The sequence below is a fragment of the Manis pentadactyla genome, chromosome X, assembly GCF_030020395.1.
Source record: "Manis pentadactyla isolate mManPen7 chromosome X, mManPen7.hap1, whole genome shotgun sequence".
Classification (NCBI taxonomy): Eukaryota; Metazoa; Chordata; class Mammalia; order Pholidota; family Manidae; genus Manis; species Manis pentadactyla.
Window position 1 is genome coordinate 69,250,374 of NC_080038.1, and position 18,238 is coordinate 69,268,611.

An 18,238-nucleotide genomic window follows, 5' to 3' on the forward strand; every position below is an offset into this window, starting at 1 on the left:
CGGTAAGTTACATAACCTCTCCAAGCCTTACTTTTTCCTCATCTTGGAAATGAAAACAGCACTATCAGTTTTTCAGTTGCTGCTGATTAATGAAGATTATCTGAACAAATTGTTCAGCAGAGTGTGAAATCCAGTAGGAAATCAGTAAATTAACTATTATTCTCTTTTTAGGAAGAGCTATGGGAGACCTGAAGCACTTTATGTTAATGTAGCATTCAGTATTCCTTTTCCTTTTTTGTTCTTGGGCAAAGGGTCATAGTACCAAAAGCAAAATACAGTAAGGTCTATAAGTGAAAAATTCTGACACCTTTGATGATTCAGACTGCCAAGTTATAAAATAGGCAGCTTCATTCCAGACAACCTATGACAACTAAATAGCACTTCTTCCCTGCAGGTTTTTTATCTTCTTTAAAGCATAGCCAATGTTTTGTTCATCTTAGTGCACCCTCACAGTACACCTCAAAGTCAGCAAGTAGTCAATAAATGTTTATCAAATTGAACAGAATCCATACAATCAGAAATGTACCACATAATGAATAACTTCAAAACAATTACCCATTTTCAAATTGAAATGTTTGCTTCCTATCAGAAATATTACTAACCATGGGTTATTTCCCATAAAAGCGAAGTTTAATGTTAAGTGTAATTTTAGGGATGCTAATTAGATAACAATCATTCCAAAATTGAAAAGGGAAATGTTACTATCTTTAAAATTATAATCATAAACACAAGTCCTTAATTTAAAACACTTCTTGCCATACAAAATTAAGTAACTGATATGAAAGCTGTTGGAGATACAAGAGTTAAACAAAACAAGGCAAGTGAACACTACACAGTTGTTTTTAAAAAAGTAGAGGTACATGTACCAAATATGGCAAGATGTGAAAAGAGAAAGTTGTAGAACAGCATATATGGTTTATGATTTCACTTAGGTTTCCAAGCCTTTAAAGGTATAAAAACAAATTTGTGTACAGAAAATTTTCTGATGACTGTTCAAGAATTCCCCTCACATTCTAAAGCAACATAATTAAGAAAGCTACATTGCTCTCAATTTAGTATTTCTTAATATGGAAACTGAAATGATTCGTGTTTTAAATGTACTATAAAATGGTAGATTTAAAACACGAATGGACTTAAGCCATTATCAAAGGGATTTGATAGACATACTCTATTCACAAAACCTTTCCTAAATGCTGTCAGTGAACTTTAAATAGATGCAAACATCACTGATTAGAAAACAAAATATTTGCTTATATAGACAAAGGACATCTAAAAACATTTCCAAATGTTTAATGTTCATGTACATTAAAAATTAACTTGAGAAATCACTGATTTGTATTAGCATTAGAAAGTTATTTATTTATGGGTCTATTTCTTTTTTGTTTGTTTTTTAGATTCTACCACATACAAGTGAAATCATACAGTATTTGTCTTCCTCTGCCTGGCTTATTTCACCTAGCATGATATTCAAATGGAAGTACAACATAGAGAATATAACTGATAATATTGTAGTATCTTGGTGTGGTAACCAGGGGTAACTACACTTACCATGCATGGCAAGCATCTAGTAATGTATATAATTATTGATTCACTATCTTGTACATCTGAAACCAATTTAACATTGTATATCAATTTTATTCCAATACAAAAGACATTTATTTACCTTTTGTGCTAATTAAATGTCCAGCCATATGAAGAACTAAGATACTTTTGAGTTTCTTTTTAACAAATGATTAAGGTGGCTTTGGTAGAGTGACACTGTAATGTGATAGCTGCCTTTCCAACTCTCTTAACAGCTACATGGAACATTAAGTGCTTGAAACTGAAATCAAGGCAATAGAAAAAGTACCCCTGCAATAGTACCCCCCCAAAAATGGCTTCTTAGATAACTAGAATAGGTTTAAATATATGAGCTCTTTCTTTATATTAGAAAATATATGTTTTTCTCTTATGTTTAAAGGGGTCAAAATGGTATCTATCACTATATTAAACTTCTATGATAAGTAATGTTTTCTTATCCAAGAACAATGGACCAGAAGACAGATGTAGATACTATCCTGAAAACTGTGGGCAAGTCACTGAATATTTCTTACCCAAAGTTTCCCCATCTACAAAATGAGATGTCTTGATTAGATTATGTCTAAGGGTCCTTTTCAAGTGTAAAATTCTTACTTCCTTTATGACACTGAAAAATATCAAGTGAATATCAAGTAAGAGACACTTCTGTTTTCTGATTCTTAATTGCTATGTAACAAAAAAGAATGTATGGGAAGAGACTTTAAATTCCATATGGCATTATTCAAATTATGTATGCCCTCTACTGGAAGTTATTAAAAGAGAACCATGCAATTTCCCTTAAGATGTCAATTCAGAAATCCTTTTCTGCAGGACTGAACTTTTTATTTGGCATAAAATACATATTTCAGATTATACTATCTTTTTGTGGTATTATTTGGAGAACTGACCAAGCACCCTCTCATTTAAATATGGTTTTACTCTGAAAAATTCTGAAATATAGCCTTTGTAAAGATAACTAAATTTCATGGTACTAGTAAATTTCCTTGGCCTTTGCTGGGGTTTTTTTTTTAAGCTAATAATCTAAAGATGTTTACCTTTGGCAGCATGGGAGTATCCCTTTTCTTCTTCTTTTCTGAATTAGGGTCATCTAATAAGTCCGGCTCAAAGGTATAAAGTTCAGTAAGCTCATTCATGGTAAAATGACGCTCTACCTGTTGTTGATCAACAACTCGAAAAGATAGTGACTGCTTAGTTACTTGCCGATCATAAATCTTATCTTCCATGGTTCCCTTTGTAAAAAGAAGGAAAAATATACAAATAAATAAGGTTTGTAACCATGAAATCTAATCAAGGAGAAATACAGTTCTTGGTTAATAAGAAATGGAAAAATTTCATAGTAATATACTGTCATAAAGCAAGTTTTATTAGCAATGCTGCTTAATTCATGAGAGATTCCATCTGTTCAGCATAGTTTTTTTTTACCTTGACAAAAAAGAAAACTACATTACTGATAATCATTCTCTATTACCTAACCAATATGCACCCATATGTTGCTTTATATGTATCTGTATTTGGTGGAAAAAAAAGAGCAGTCAGATAGCAAGGTAAACAGAAACAAAGGAGCACATGAAATAATATTTTAGGGAGTTATAGAAGTCAGAATGCAAAAGAACAGCTTAATTCCTTTCCAGTGGAATATAATAAGCTCTCAACAATCACTATAAACTGCCTTTACATCAAGGCCTACTTTCTATTAATTTCAGGACAGAAAATTAATAACTAAAATGCTGTATGTATTATATAACATAGCATTCTAAACTAGAATGTAAAAGAGTGCTTAATTTAAGAGTTTACAGTGTAGTTTTCCCAGTTACCTTATGTACTAAGGAAGATCAAACAAGCAAGGAATTACCATTAAGACCCATTCTCTGGTTAAGAATTCCAGATTTGGAGGCAGGTGGAGAGGGTAGCATCTGCTCCCAAAGCAGATGTACCAGTTAAAAGGGCAGCTTAATTCTATAACCTGTATTACTACTTTGAACTGCATCTACCTCTTTGATTTCATTTATTTTTCTTAAATTTAAGTTTTGGTCTTTTTTTAATTCCTAGGTTTATATTTAATGGACAGGACTTTAACATTCTTGCCTAGAAAGTATTAAACATTCCTTATAATTATTCTTTGTTATTATAAAAAGCTAAGTTTTTGTTTCTATTTACCCATATTATTTAAATTAAAAGAATATCTGGTGGCCACTAAAAACAATGATGATTTGACCTTTACATCCATAAGCAAATTAGACTTAGTTATTTGCTTTTCAATGAATGTTCAGTAAAAGAACTATAAATATTTTAATTTCTTGAACTAGCAAGAAAATGCTATACCTTTTTACTCATGCAAACCCATCTCAATCTGAGGAAAATGACACTATCAACATGGATGAACTACAAAACAGAAAATCATGAGAGGCTGTAATTTGCTTTCTGCTGCTTTACATATAGGAATGAAGTTTTCAACTTTTTTGCTTCTTTATAATGCATATACGTTCAAAACAACAAAAATATTACCCATTTCACCCAATCTTTCAATATGAAAAAGAATATAAATTATTACCTGAGCTAAGAACCTATATACATACACAGGTTTAGTTTGCCCAAAGCGATAAACTCTGAATATACTCTGGATGTCGTAAGATGGATTCCAAGATGCATCAAATATAATCACTCGATTAGCAGCTACCAGATTAATTCCAAGAGACCCTGCTTTGGTGGAAATGATAAACAATCGTCCTCTAGAAATAAAAATACAGAATAAATTAATTTGAAATGAATGCTTCAGAGGTATTTTAATGATAGTAAGACTTTTTAATCCTAAGGCAGTTTTTTAAACAACAGGGAGTTCAGTTGAAGACAACAAGAATTATCTTAGGAGTCAGATTGATTTATATACCCAGGAATAATTTTATTGGTGGAAAAAGAAATAGTCTGATTTAGGGAAAGAGATAAATATGTAAATCAAATGTTTACAATGTATTCAAGATATTTACAGGTTTCTGAAGTAAATGCATAAAGTTATATATAACTCAAAAGTCCATATTGTGTTCAGTACTGTTTTGAGCAGGCACTAATTATGCCGAAATGAAGGACAGTGCCCCAGAGCTGAGTGTGGTTGGGGTGACTGATTAGTAATTATAATATAGCATAATAAATATAAGGAGAGAAGTTAAATGCAAGGTACTGAGGTAGATACAATAGGATCAAGAGCACAGAGGGCTCCCAGGAAGGACGTCTTCAAGAAAAATAAAGTGAATTGGATAGATTACTTAATGTACTGGCACACAAGAATATATATTTCTGTAAATTTTCAGAATGAATTTTACAAGGGTGGTAGAGTCATAGAAAATTAAGCAAATGGTAAAACAAACCATTACTTGAACAAAAGTAAACAGGTGCACAAAAAAGGAAAAATAATCATAGTATTCTAAAAGGCTTGTGTGTAAATATTTACATACTAAAAGTAAAACAAAACCTCCAAACTGATTTAGGCAAATATTATGAAAAAACATAATGGGAAAATGAATGAGGAAAATAATATGTATGTGTGTGCGTGTGTGTGTAAGCAAACTTTTCCTTAGATTTTAGAAACCTATATAAGTAAATACCAGAAGAATTGACAAGAGCTAAAATTGGATACCCTGCAGAGGGTAGAAATCATGGATATAAAGGGGTAGGTCAAGGGACTGGTTTATATTTAAGCTTTGTAAAACTATTTGTTTTTTGGAAATATGTAAATGTATTATATTGATAAAAGTAAAAATTTAATTCACAAAGATTTTATGTAACATTTTCTTAAATATAAACAAGTTTACAGAAAATACTTAGCACCCTTCCTCAGAAACAACCTCCATTCTAATAAGGGTACACCTCCAATAGGTTTCTTTTTTCTAAGCATATACATTTCTGGTATCACACAAACAAGATAGTCTCTGTGCATACACTTTTTACATATAATGAGCATTTTGTCAAATTTTGTAGTAAACATGCTTGGTAACTACATTATACTCCATTGGGTGATTACATAGTTGGTTTACTGTTGGCCACTTAAGAGTGATAAAACCCCTGAAATTAAAAAGCCCTCAAAAATATCCACAAGAACGTCTTTACACATATCTTACTTTCTTTTTTTTGGTATCATTAATGTACAATTACATAAGCAACATTATAGTTACTAGATTCCCATTATCAAGTCCCCGCCACATACCCCATTACAGTCACTGTCCATCAGTGTAGTAAGATGCTACAGAATCACTACCTGGCTTCTCTGTGTTATACTGCCTTCCCCGTGCCCGCCCTACATTATGCGTGCTAATCGAAATGCCCCCTTCTTCCCCCTCATACCTCCCTTTCCACCTATCCTCCCCAGACCCTTTCCCTTTGGTAATTGTTAGTCCATTCTTGGGTTCTGTGAGTCTGCTGCTGTTTTGTTCCTTCAGTTTTTCTTTGTTCTTATACTCCACAGATGAGTGAAATCATTTGATAATTGTCTTTCTCCGCCTGGCTTATTTCACTGAGCATAATGCCCTCTAGCTCCATCCAAGTTGTTGCAAATGGTAGGATTTGTTTTCTTCTTATGGCTGAATAATATTCCATTGTGTATATGTACCACCTCTTCTTTATCCATTCATCTATTGATGGCACTTAGGTTGCTTCCATTTCTTGGCTATTGTAAATAATGCTGCAATAAACATAGGGGTGCATATGTCCTTTTCAAACTGGGCTACTGTATTCTTAGGGTAAATTCCTAGGAGTGGAATTCCTGGGTCAAATGGTATTTCTATTTTGGGTGTTTTGAGGAACCTGCATACTGCTTTCCACAATGGTTGAACTAATTTACATTCCCACCAGCAGTGTAGGAGGGTTCCCCTTTCTCCACATTTGTTGTTGTTTGTCTTTTGGATGTTGGCCATCCTAACTGGTGTGAGGTGATATCTCATTGTGGTTTTAATTTGCATTTCTCTGATGATTAGCAATGTGGAGCATCTTTTCATGTGCCTGTTGGTCATCTGAATTTCTTCTTTGGAGAAGTGTCTGTTCAGATACTGTGCCCATTTTTTAAATAGATAATTTGCTTTTTGTTTGTTGAGGTGCATGAGCTCTTTATATATTTTGGATGTCAACCCTTTATTGGATATGTCATTTATGAATATATTCTCCCATACTGTAGGATGCCTTTTTGTTGTATTGATGGTGTCCTTTGCTACACAACACAGAAGTTTTTCAGCTTAATATAGTCCCACTTGTTCATTTATGCTTTTGTTTCCCTTGCCTGGGGAGATATGTTCATGAAGAAGTTGTTCATATTTATGTCCAAGAGATTTTTGCCTATGTTTTTTTCTAAGAGTTTTATGGTTCATGACTTACATTCAAGTCTTTGATCCATTTAGAATTTACTTTTGTGTATGGGGTTAGACAAGGATACAGTTTCATTCTCTTGCATGTAGCTGACCAGTTTTGCCAACACCAGCTGTTGAAGAGGCTGTAGTTTCCCCATTGTATATCCATGGCTCCTTTATTGTATATTAATTGATATATACTTGGGTTAATATCTGAACTCTCTATTCTGTTCCACTGGTCTGTGGGTCTGTTCTTGTGCCAGTACCAAATTGTCTTGATTACAGTGGCTTTGTAGTGGAGCTTAAAGTTGGGGAGTGAGATCTCCCCTGCTTTATTCTTCCTTCTCAGGATTGCTTTGGCTATTCAGGGTCTTTGGTGGTTCCATATGAATTTTAGAACTATTTGTTCCAGTTCATTGAAGAATGCTGTTGGTATTTTGATAGGCATTGTATTGAATCTGTAGATTGCTTTAGGCAGAATGGACATTTTGACAATATTAATTCTTCCTAGTGAAGAGCATGGGATGAATTTCTATTTGTTAATGTCCTCTTTAATTTCTCTTAATGGTGTCTTGTAGTTTTCAGGGTATAGGTCTTTCACTTCCTTGGTTAGGATTATTCCTAAGTATTTTATTATTTTTGATGCAATTGTGAATGGAATTGTTTTCCTGATTTCTCTTTCTGCTAATTCATCATTAGTGTATCGGAATGCAAGATTTCTGTGAATTAATTTTGTATCCTGCAACTTTGCTGAATTCAGACATTAGTTCTATTAGTTTTGGAGGGGAGTCTTTAGAGTTTTTTATGTACAATATCATGTCATCTGCAAATAGTGACAGTTTGACTTCTTCTTTACCAATCTGGGTGTCTTGTATTTCTTTGTTTTGCCCAACTGCCATGGCTAGGACCTCCAGTACTACATTGAATAACAGTGGGGAGAGTGGTAACAACAAATGCTGGTGAGGATGCAGAGGAAGTTATCACTCACACTTCACTAATGAGAAGTAAAATGGTGCAGCCACTTGGGAAAACAGTTTGACATTCTTTTAAAAAGCTAAATAGTCACTTACCATGCACCCTATCAATTACACTCCTGGGCATTTGTCCTACAGAAACGAAAAGTTAGGTCCATACAAAACGTATACACAATGCTCATAGCTTTATTTGTAACAGTCAAACCTGGAAACAACCAAAATGCCATGCAATAAATATACAACTTCTATTAAGCAAACTGGTTATTCCATACTGTGGAATATTATGCCATAATAAAAAGGAATGAACTACTGATATACATTAACACATTGCATGGAACTAAAGAGCATTATGGTGAATGAAAAAAGGCCAATCTCAAATGACTCCATATAATATCATTTAAATAACTGTCTCAATATGACAAAATTATAAAGATGGAGAATAAATTAATTACTGCCAGGAATCAGGGATAATGTTGATGGTGGTAAGAATGAATGTGACTATATAAGGGTATTAATATGGCAAACTATGTTAATACAATATTTCTGTACCTGCTTACAGTGGTGGTTACAAGAATCGCTACATAATGAAAGAATGATATATGTGAAAAAAGACATAGATATACACATACATTGAAACAGCATTAATTTCTGGTTTTAACATTTGAGGTATGTAAGATAATAAGCATTAGAGAAAATTAGGTGAATGTTTCATAGAACCACTCTATACTATCTCTCAAAGCTCCTGCAAATCTATAATTATTTATAAAGAAAAAGCTAACAAGAAAAAACAGTATCAACCAGGGATCCCAACAGGCGACCCTAAGACTACTAGACACACAAAACATTAGAAATGGTCATTCTCTTAAAGTTTATCTTAATGTGTCTTGACAATTGCTTTACCATAAACATTTATTTATATTCTATTTTCTGAAAATTACTGAGCCATGAGAAAATCTAATATAGAAAGACAGACATAATCTCTAACATTTGTGGATTTAATATGGGCAACTTTAGCTATTCAAGAGTATCCACTCAAACCCAAGATAAATGTGTGTGTGAGTGTCTATGATTAATTTGAATCGTAGGCACTTTTCGGCATATGTTTAGGCAATTAATTTCCATGTGAGTGAGCTAAGCCCACAGGATCAGCATCCAGATTTCACTTTTGTCCCCAACTTTTAATCACATATGAAAGATGTGGGACAAATCCTATGCTACTGAGAAACTTAGGAAGTCAAAGTTTTAGATTAAGTTTGAATAAAATTAGAGTAGGGTAACAATTAACACAATTATTTCTTCATTCTCATGCACAAATAGTTTTTTTAAAAGATGGCAAACAGATTATAAAAACATATTCTTAGAGGCGGAGCCAAGATGGCAGCATGAGTAGGGCAGCAGAAATATACTCCCAAAACCATATATGCTTTTGAAAATACAGCAAATACAACTATTCTTAAAAGAGAGACCAGAAGATCCAGGACAACAAACAGGCTAGATCTACACTTGTGAGAACACAGCGCCTCACGAAAGGGGTAAGACACAAGCCGCGGCCAGGCAGGATCCGAGCACGCCCCTAACCCCAGCTCCCTGGCGGGAGGAGAGGAGTCGGAGAGGGAAGGGAGAGGGAGCCCAGGACTGCTAAATACCCAGCCATAGTCACCCGCACGGGGAGCGTAGACACATAGTGCGTGGTGTGCTGTATACTAGGGAAACGGGACAGTAAAATCTGCAAGCGGATTCCCACAGCCGGTGCCCCTGGGACAAAAGAAAAGCGAGTGCTTTTTGAAAGTCTTAAAGGGACAGGAGCCTCACAGCTGGACGGAAGCGTACCAGCACACTCAGCCTAGCAGCTGCGAATCCCAGGAAACTCTGGGCGCCTTAATACCCAGGGCAGGAGCGCAGCTCTGAGGCCCCTCACAGCAATAAACAGCCTTCCACTCGTTCCCCTTCCAGTGCAGCCCAGCCATAGAAGAGCAGCAGCCTGAGAAGAGCCACGCCCACAGCAGTCATGCCCACAGCTGCACAGAGCTTCCTCCACAGCAACCCGGGCAAGAATGAGACATCCTGTCTGCACGCAGCTGCCCAGCACAAGCCCCTAGAGGTCGCTGTACTCCCAAAAGAGGAAGGCAAGGAGAAAGTGGGAAGGGACTTTGTTCTCCCAGCTGACACATGTGCCAACTTCCCACGAATACCTCTATCACCATAAAAAGGCAGAAGAATTTGATCCAGACCAGAATCACACAGACATTCTCCCCTGAGAGGGAACCTGGGGAGATAGACTTAACCAATCTTCCTGAAAAAGAGTTCAAAATAAAAGTCATAACCATGTGGATGGACTTGCAGAGAAATATGCAAGAGCTGAGGAGGGAGAATACAGAAATAAAACAATCTCTGGAAGAACTTAAAAGCAGAATGGGCGAGGTGCAAGAAGCCATTAATGGAATAGAAATCAGAGAACAGGAACATAGAGAAGCTGATGCACAGAGAGTTAAAAGGATCTCCAGGAATGAAAGAATATAAAGTGAACTATGTGACAAATCCAAAGGAAACAATATTTGCATTATAGGGGTACCAGAAGAAGAAGAGAGAGAAAAGGGATACAAAGTGTATTTGAGGTAATAATTGCTGAAAACATCCCAAAACTGGGGGAGGAAATAGTCGCACAAACCATGTAAGAACACAGAACTCCCAACACAAGGGACCCAAGGAGGACAACACCAAGACACATAATAATTAAAATGGCAAAGATCAAGGACAAGGACAGAGTATTAAAGGAAGCCAGAGAGAGAAAATAGGTCACCTAAAAAGTAAAACCCATCAGGCTATCATCAGACTTCTCAACAAACCTTACAGGCCAGAAGTGAATGGCAAGATATATTTAATGCAATGAAACAGAAGGGCCTGGAACCAAGAATACTGTATTCAGCACGATTATCATTTAAATATGAAGGAGGGATTAAACAATTTCCAGACAACCAAAGTTGAGCGAATTTGCCTCCCAAAAACCACATCTACAGGGTATTTTAGAGGGACTACTCTAGATGGAAGCACTCCTAAGGCCAAATAGATGTCACCAGAAACAATAAAATCGGAGCAAAGAGAGAAGAACAAACAAATACTAACTAAAGGCAAAAAACAAAATCAACTACCCACAAAAACAGTCAAAGGAAACACAAAAGAGCACAAAATAAAACACCTAACATATAAAGAATGGAGGAGGAGGAATAAGAAGGGAGAGAAATAAAGAATCATAACACTGTGTTTAAAATAGCTCAACAAGGGAGCTAAGTTAGACAGTAAGATAGTAAAGAAGTTAACCTTGAACCTTTGGTAAACATGAACCTAAAACCTGCTATGGCAATGAGTACATATCTTTCAATAGTCACCCTAAATGTAAATGGACTGAGTGCACCAATCAAAAGACACAGAGCAATAGAATGGATAAAAAAGCAAGATTCATCTACATGTTGCCTACAGGAGACTCATCTCAAAGCCAGAGACATGCACAGACTAAAAGTAAAGGGATGGAAAAAGATATTTTATGCAAACAACAGGGAGAAAAAAGCAGGTGTTGCCATACCAGTACCAGACAAAATAAACTTCAAAACAAAGAAAGTCACAAGAGATAACTAAGGGCATTACATAATGATAAAAGGGTCAGTCCAACAAGAGGATATAACCATTATAAATATATATGCACCCAACACAGGATCACTGACATATGTGAAACAAATACTAACAGAAGTAAAGGAGGAAGTAGAATGCAATGCATTCATTTTAGGAGACTTCAACACACCACACACTCCAAAGGACAGATCCACCAGACAGAAAATAAGTAAGAACACAGAGGCACTGAACAACACACTAGAAGAGATGGACCTAATAGACATCTACACCAAAAAGCAACAGGATATACATTCCTTTCAAGTGCACATGGAACATTCTCCAAAATAGACCACATACTACGCCACAAAAAGAGCCTCAGTAAATTCAAAAAGACTGAAATTCTACCAACCAACTTCTCAGACGACAAAGGTATAAAACTAGAAATAAATTGTACAAAGAAAGAAAAAGGCTTGTGAACACATGGAGGCTTAACAACATGCTACTAAATAATCAATGGATCAATGACCAAATCAAAATAGAGATAAAGCAATATAAGGAAACAAATGACAACAACAACAAAAAGCTGTAACTTCTGTGTGACACAGCGAAAGCAGTTTTCATAGGAAAGTATATAGCAATACAGGCATATTTAAAGAAGGAAGAACAATTCCAAGTGCATAGTCTAAAGAAACAATTATCAAAATTGGAAAAAGAAGAACAAATGAGGCCTAAGTCAGCAGAAGGAAGGACACAATAAGGAACAGAGAAGAAATAAATGCAATTGAGACTTATTAAAAGAGAAAAAGAGAATCTACATGCATTAACAGATTCACAAATTAGAAAGAAAAAATCATGATGGACCCCACAGAAATACAGGAAATTATTAGAGAATACTACAAAAACTGTATGCTAACAAGCTGGAAAGCCTAGAAGAAATGGAAAACTTCCTAGAAAAATACAACCTTTCAAGACTGACCAAGGAAGAAATAGAAAATCTAAACAAACCAATTACCAGCAACAAAATTGAAGCGGTAATCAAAAAACTACCCAAGAGCAAAACTCCCGGGCCAGATGGAATTACCATGGAGTTTTATCAGACATACAGAGAAGACATAATACCCATTCTCCTTAAAGTTTTCCAAAAAAATAGAAGAGGAGGGAATACTTCCAGACTCACTCTATGAAGCCAGCATCACAATAATACAAAAACCAGGCAAAGACCCCACCAAAAAAGAAAATTATAGACCGATATCCCTGATGAACATAGATACAAAAATACTCAACAAAATATTAGCAAACCGAATTCAAATATAAATCAAGAGGATAATACACCATGACCAAGTGGGATTCATCTCAGGGACGCAAGGATGGTACAACATTCAAAAATCCATCAACATCATCACCACATAAACAAAAAGAAGGACAAAAACCACATGATTATCTCCACAGACGCTGAAAAAGCATTCAACAAAATTCAACATCCACTCATGATAAAAACTCTCAATAAAATGGGTATAGAGGACAAGTACCTCAACATAATAAAGGCCAAATATGACAAACCCACAGCCAGCATCATACTGAACAACAAGAAGCTGAAAGCTTTTCCTCTAAGATTGGGAAAAAGACAGGGATGCCCACTCTCCCCACTGTTATTCAACATAGTACTGGAGGTTCTAGTCACAGCAATTAGACAAAACAAAGAAATACAAGGCAGGCAGACTGGTAAAGAAGAAGTCAAACTGTCACTATTTGCAGATGACATGATATTGTAAATAAAAAACCCTAAAGACTCCACTGAAAAACTACTAGAACTGATATCAGAATTCAGCAAAGTTGCAGGATACAAAATTAACACACAGAAATCTGTAGCTTTCCTATACACTATCAATGAACTAATAGAAAGAGAAATCAGTAAAACAATTCCATTCACAATTGCATCAAAAAGAATAAAATACCTACGAATAAACCTAACCAAGGAAGTGAAAGACCTATACCCCGAAAACTGTAAGACACTCTTAAGAAAAATTAAAGAGGACACGAACAAATGCAAACTCATCCCATGATCTTGGCTAGGAAGAATTAATATCGTCAAAATGGCCATCCTGCTCAAAGCAACCGACAGATTCAATGCAATCCCTATCAAATTATCAACAGAATTATTCAAGGAACTGGAACAAGTAGTTCTAAAATTAATATGGAAAGACCAAAGACCCCGAATAGCCAAAACAATCCTGAGAAGGAAGAATAAAGTGGGAGGGATCTTGCTCCCCAACTTCAAGCAGTACTACAAAACCACAGTAATGACAATTTGGTACTGGCACAAGAACAGAGCCACAGACCAGTGGAACAGAATAGAGACTCCAGACATTAACCCAAACATATATGGCCAATTAATATACAATAAAGGAGCCATGGACATACAATGGGGAAATGACAGTCTCTTCAACAGATGGTGCTGGCAAAACCGGACAGCTACATGTAAAAGAATGAAACTGGATCACTGTCTAACCCTAAACATGAGCGATTTCTTTATGAACATATCTCCCCAGGCAAGGGAAACAAAAGCAAAAATGAACAAGTAGGACTACATCAAGCTGAAAATCTTCTGTACAGCAAAGGACACCATCAGTAGAACAAAAAGTCATCCTATGGTATGGGAGAATATATTCATAAATGACAGATCCAATAAAGGGTTGACATCCAAAAGATATAAAGTGCCCACGCATCTCAACAAACAGAAAGTGGATAATCCAATTAAAAAATGTGCAGAGGAGCTGAACAGTTCTTCTTTAGATGGCCAACAGACACATGTAAAGATGCTCCACATCGCTAATCATCAGAGAAATGCAAATTGAAACCACAATGAGATATCACTTCGCACCAGTAAGGATCGCCACCATCCAAAAGTCAAACAATAACAAATGTTGGCGAGGTTGTGGAGAAAGGGGAGCCCTCCTAACACTGGTGGTGGGAATGTAAATTAGTTCAACCATTGTGGAAAGCAGTATGCAGGTTCCTCAGAAAGCTCAAAATAGAAATACCATTTGACCCAGGAATCCAACTTCTAGGATTTTACCCTAAGAATGCAGCAGCCCGGTTTGAAAAAGACAGATGCACTGTTATGTTTATCACAGTGCTATAAAAATAGCCAAGAAATGGAAGCAACCTAAGTATCAATCAGTAGATGAATGGAGAAAGAAGATGTGGTACATATACACAATGGAATATTATTCAGCCATAAGAAGAAAACAAATCCTACCACTTGCAACAACATGGATGGAGCTAGAGGGTATTATGCTCAGTGAAATAAGTCAGCTGGAGAAAGACAAGTACCAAATGATTTCACTCATATGTGGAATATAAGAACAAAGGAAAAACTGAAGGAACAAAACAGCAGCAGAATCACAGAACCCAAGAAAGGACTAACAGTTACCAAAGGGAAAGGGACAGGGGAGGATGGGTGGGAAGGGATGGAGAAGTGGGGGAAAGAAGAAAGGGGCCTTACGATTAGCATGTATAATGTGGGGGGGGCACCAGGAGGGCTGTGCAACACAGAGAAGACAAGTAGTGATTTTACAGCATCTTACTACGCTGATGGACAATGACTAATGGGGTATTTGTGGGGGACTTGGTGAACGGGGGAGTCTATTAAACATAATGTTCCTCATGTAATTATAAATGATAGCAAAATTTTAAAAAAGGCAAAAAAAAGTTACCTTCACACTTAAAAAAAAAACCATATTCTTAAACAGTTATTTAATCAAATGCTTTTATAACTTTTACTATATTCAAAGCATCCCTTTTGTAGGCTCTCCTAGACTACAGGTTTTGAGTAACTAATCAAATTACTCTTCCTATGGTCTAAGTGCAATTTCTCTAGTCTTTACCCTGTGTTTAGTTCAGGATCAGCTAGAATTAAAATGTTTTATACACTCAGTATAGTATCTTTCATACTTTAACACATTTATTAAGGCATCCCTCGTTCTCCTGTCATTAAACTAACTCCATCTCTTCATCCTTTCTTAAAGGCCATGCTACCATACATGTGTATTTGAGTGTGCATGTTTATATGTATATATATAAATTTTTCTCTTCCAAATTCAGTTCAACTCTGTTAATTACCAACACCTTTAGCAACATCAATGAACACATGCAACACACCCTACACCAACAAAATTTTAAAGTATTTATATTTCCATAATATATAAAGAGATCAGGAATAATTTCTTAACTTTAAAACCCTCTAAGAGATTTTCACCGAAGGTAGTAGAAAAGTAGAAAATAAGCATATGAAAAGATGCTCAAGATGAATTATCATTAGGGAAACGCAAATTAAAATCATACGAGACACCATTACATAACTAGTAGAATGGGTAAAATAATTTTTTAAAAACACAATAATACCAAGTGCTAACAAGGACACAAAGCAACTGGAACTGACACACATTGCAGGTGTGAACACAAACTGTACAATCACTTTGGAAAACTGGTCGTTTCTTACAAAGCTTAACGTGAGTTTATCATACAGCCCAGCAATTGCACTCTAGGATTTTCATTTCACTTGAGTAAATTGCTAATATGTGTCTCAATATATGTGATACATGAGTTTTTACAGGAGTTTCCATTTTAATTTCTAAACATGGAAACAACTCTAATGTGTCCTAAGTAGAAATGGCTAATCAAACTATGAGACAGCCTTACAACGGAATACTATTCAACAATAAAAGGGAACATAGTATTGACATGTGCAATGATATGGATGAATCTCAAATGCATATTGCTGTGTGAAAATAGTGAGATTCAAAAGGCTCCAAATTTTTTTTATTATTCCATGAAAAGATTTCTTGAAGGATGATGAAACCATTTTATATCTTGACTATATCTTCTGTTTGGCAAAAATTATAGAATATACACTGAAGAGCCAATTTTATTCTATGTAATTTAACATGATTTTTTTAAAAACTATACATACAGAAAATGTTTCCTACCTCACATTAGTTTCATCATTAAATTCTTCAGCCCATTTTTTCCTTGATTGTGCAGTAGTCGAACCATCTAAACGGTAATAGTCAATGTTTCGAAGCCACTTCCCTTCACCTGAAAATTTAACAAGAAAGGAAAAAAGAGATTTTATATATATTTTTTCTGCTAGTACTATCTTCCTTGCTTTTTATTTAAGAACTGGTTATATATATTCTATTTACACAGCAAAACACTTTTTAAACAAGGGGTATTTCATTCTATTACAAATAAATTCACCACAGATTTACTTCCAAAAGATACTGAATAGCAAAGGAACTTTAAAAAGTATTTTATCTACATGTAAATTTCTTAAAATATTTCCTTGATTAGAATACTATCATACTGTAAAAAGATATGATTAATTTGCACTTTGCTCATGAAGCTTGCATTTATTCAAATTTTTAAGTGACCAGGTTTCCCCCTTACTAATAAGTTGATACTGGTCATATAAAACCAGAGACACATATTACATTTATTCAATGAACAAGTATTTATTAACTACTATAATGTGGCAAAAACTTTTCTATGGTCTCTCCACAAATAAACATATATAAATTAATAGTTATCAGACATACCAAATTAGAAACAGTGAAATGAAATATTACCCAAGACTTACACTGATACTATAACATGAAAGGATTAAGTGCTCATAACATATTTATATTTACTATATATTTATAATTTTATCACAAGTAATTTTTATTACAATTATTTAACTTTACATATAATGCTACTATATATTCTCCAAGCAAAATTCCTGTAACACCCTAGTCTTAACATTAAAACAAGTTGACATAACTGAGATTTGTATCTTTCAGCCATTTTAATTATATTTAGTAAATTTCTTTAAAAAATGCTTTAAGACACATTAATTACTTAACCATACTTAAAGGGCATACACACTGAAAGAAAATTTATGATATAGCTGGATAAAAAAGTGAGAATATGGAGTCACACTTGCATTAACTGTTCACTTAAACAGGATAATTAGTTAATATGGAAATCATAACTGAGTGGAATATGAAGATTTGAAAAAGTATTTCAACATGTTCACCTTTCTATGACAATACAAATGAACAATCTGTATTACCACTTCTGTGAATTCAACACAAAAGCTTATAAAGTCAGTATAGGTTAGTAATAAAAACTACAGATAAGACTCAGAATCCCTGAGTTTAATCCCAGTTTCACCGTTTATTAGCATTTTCAATAAGGGCAAGCAAATAAAACTCCTTACACTTCAATGTCTTTATCTTTAAAACTGGGGACAATCTGAGTAACTATTACAAAGGGTTGTTATGTATTAAACGAGTTAATGTAAGAGAAAAAGACACTTTAAACAATACCTGTCATACAGTAATTAAGCTTACTGACTACTTAATATTATCGCCTGACATCGCATAGCAAATTATATCTACTTCTACTATGACATATGTGTTTGATCCCTCTCAATACATGACTTCTTGTAATACACCTTGAACCTAGTTCAATGCCAAATACACAGCAATCCTAGTAGTAGTAGTAATTAGTAATAGTAGTAATCATTCAAAAGATAAACCAAACTGACTGATGGTTAAAACAACTGTTTACTGAAGAGAATTTATAAAATTAGATATGATGAGTAAGCACATAGAAAACTACTGTCTTAACAGTGGTCAAAAAAACACAAATTAAAACAATCAAAAATGTTTTTACCCATTAACAAAGGGGGAAGTATAACTACAATAT

General features: G+C 34.8%; 1 protein-coding gene across 7 annotated transcripts in view; it reads right to left on the bottom strand.

Annotated features, from left to right (window-relative positions):
* The window catches only part of ATRX (ATRX chromatin remodeler), a 323,761-nt gene that overhangs the window by 41,320 nt on the left and 264,203 nt on the right, over positions 1–18,238 (bottom strand). For all 7 annotated transcript variants that reach the window (XM_036902729.2, XM_036902727.2, XM_036902726.2 and 4 more), the window contains 3 exons: positions 16,477–16,585; positions 4,130–4,307; positions 2,613–2,807 (listed from right to left, as the gene is read on the bottom strand). In XM_036902729.2, coding sequence (XP_036758624.2) covers positions 2,613–2,807; positions 4,130–4,307; positions 16,477–16,585 — 482 coding nt within the window. The remainder of the gene's footprint in view (positions 1–2,612; positions 2,808–4,129; positions 4,308–16,476; positions 16,586–18,238) is intronic.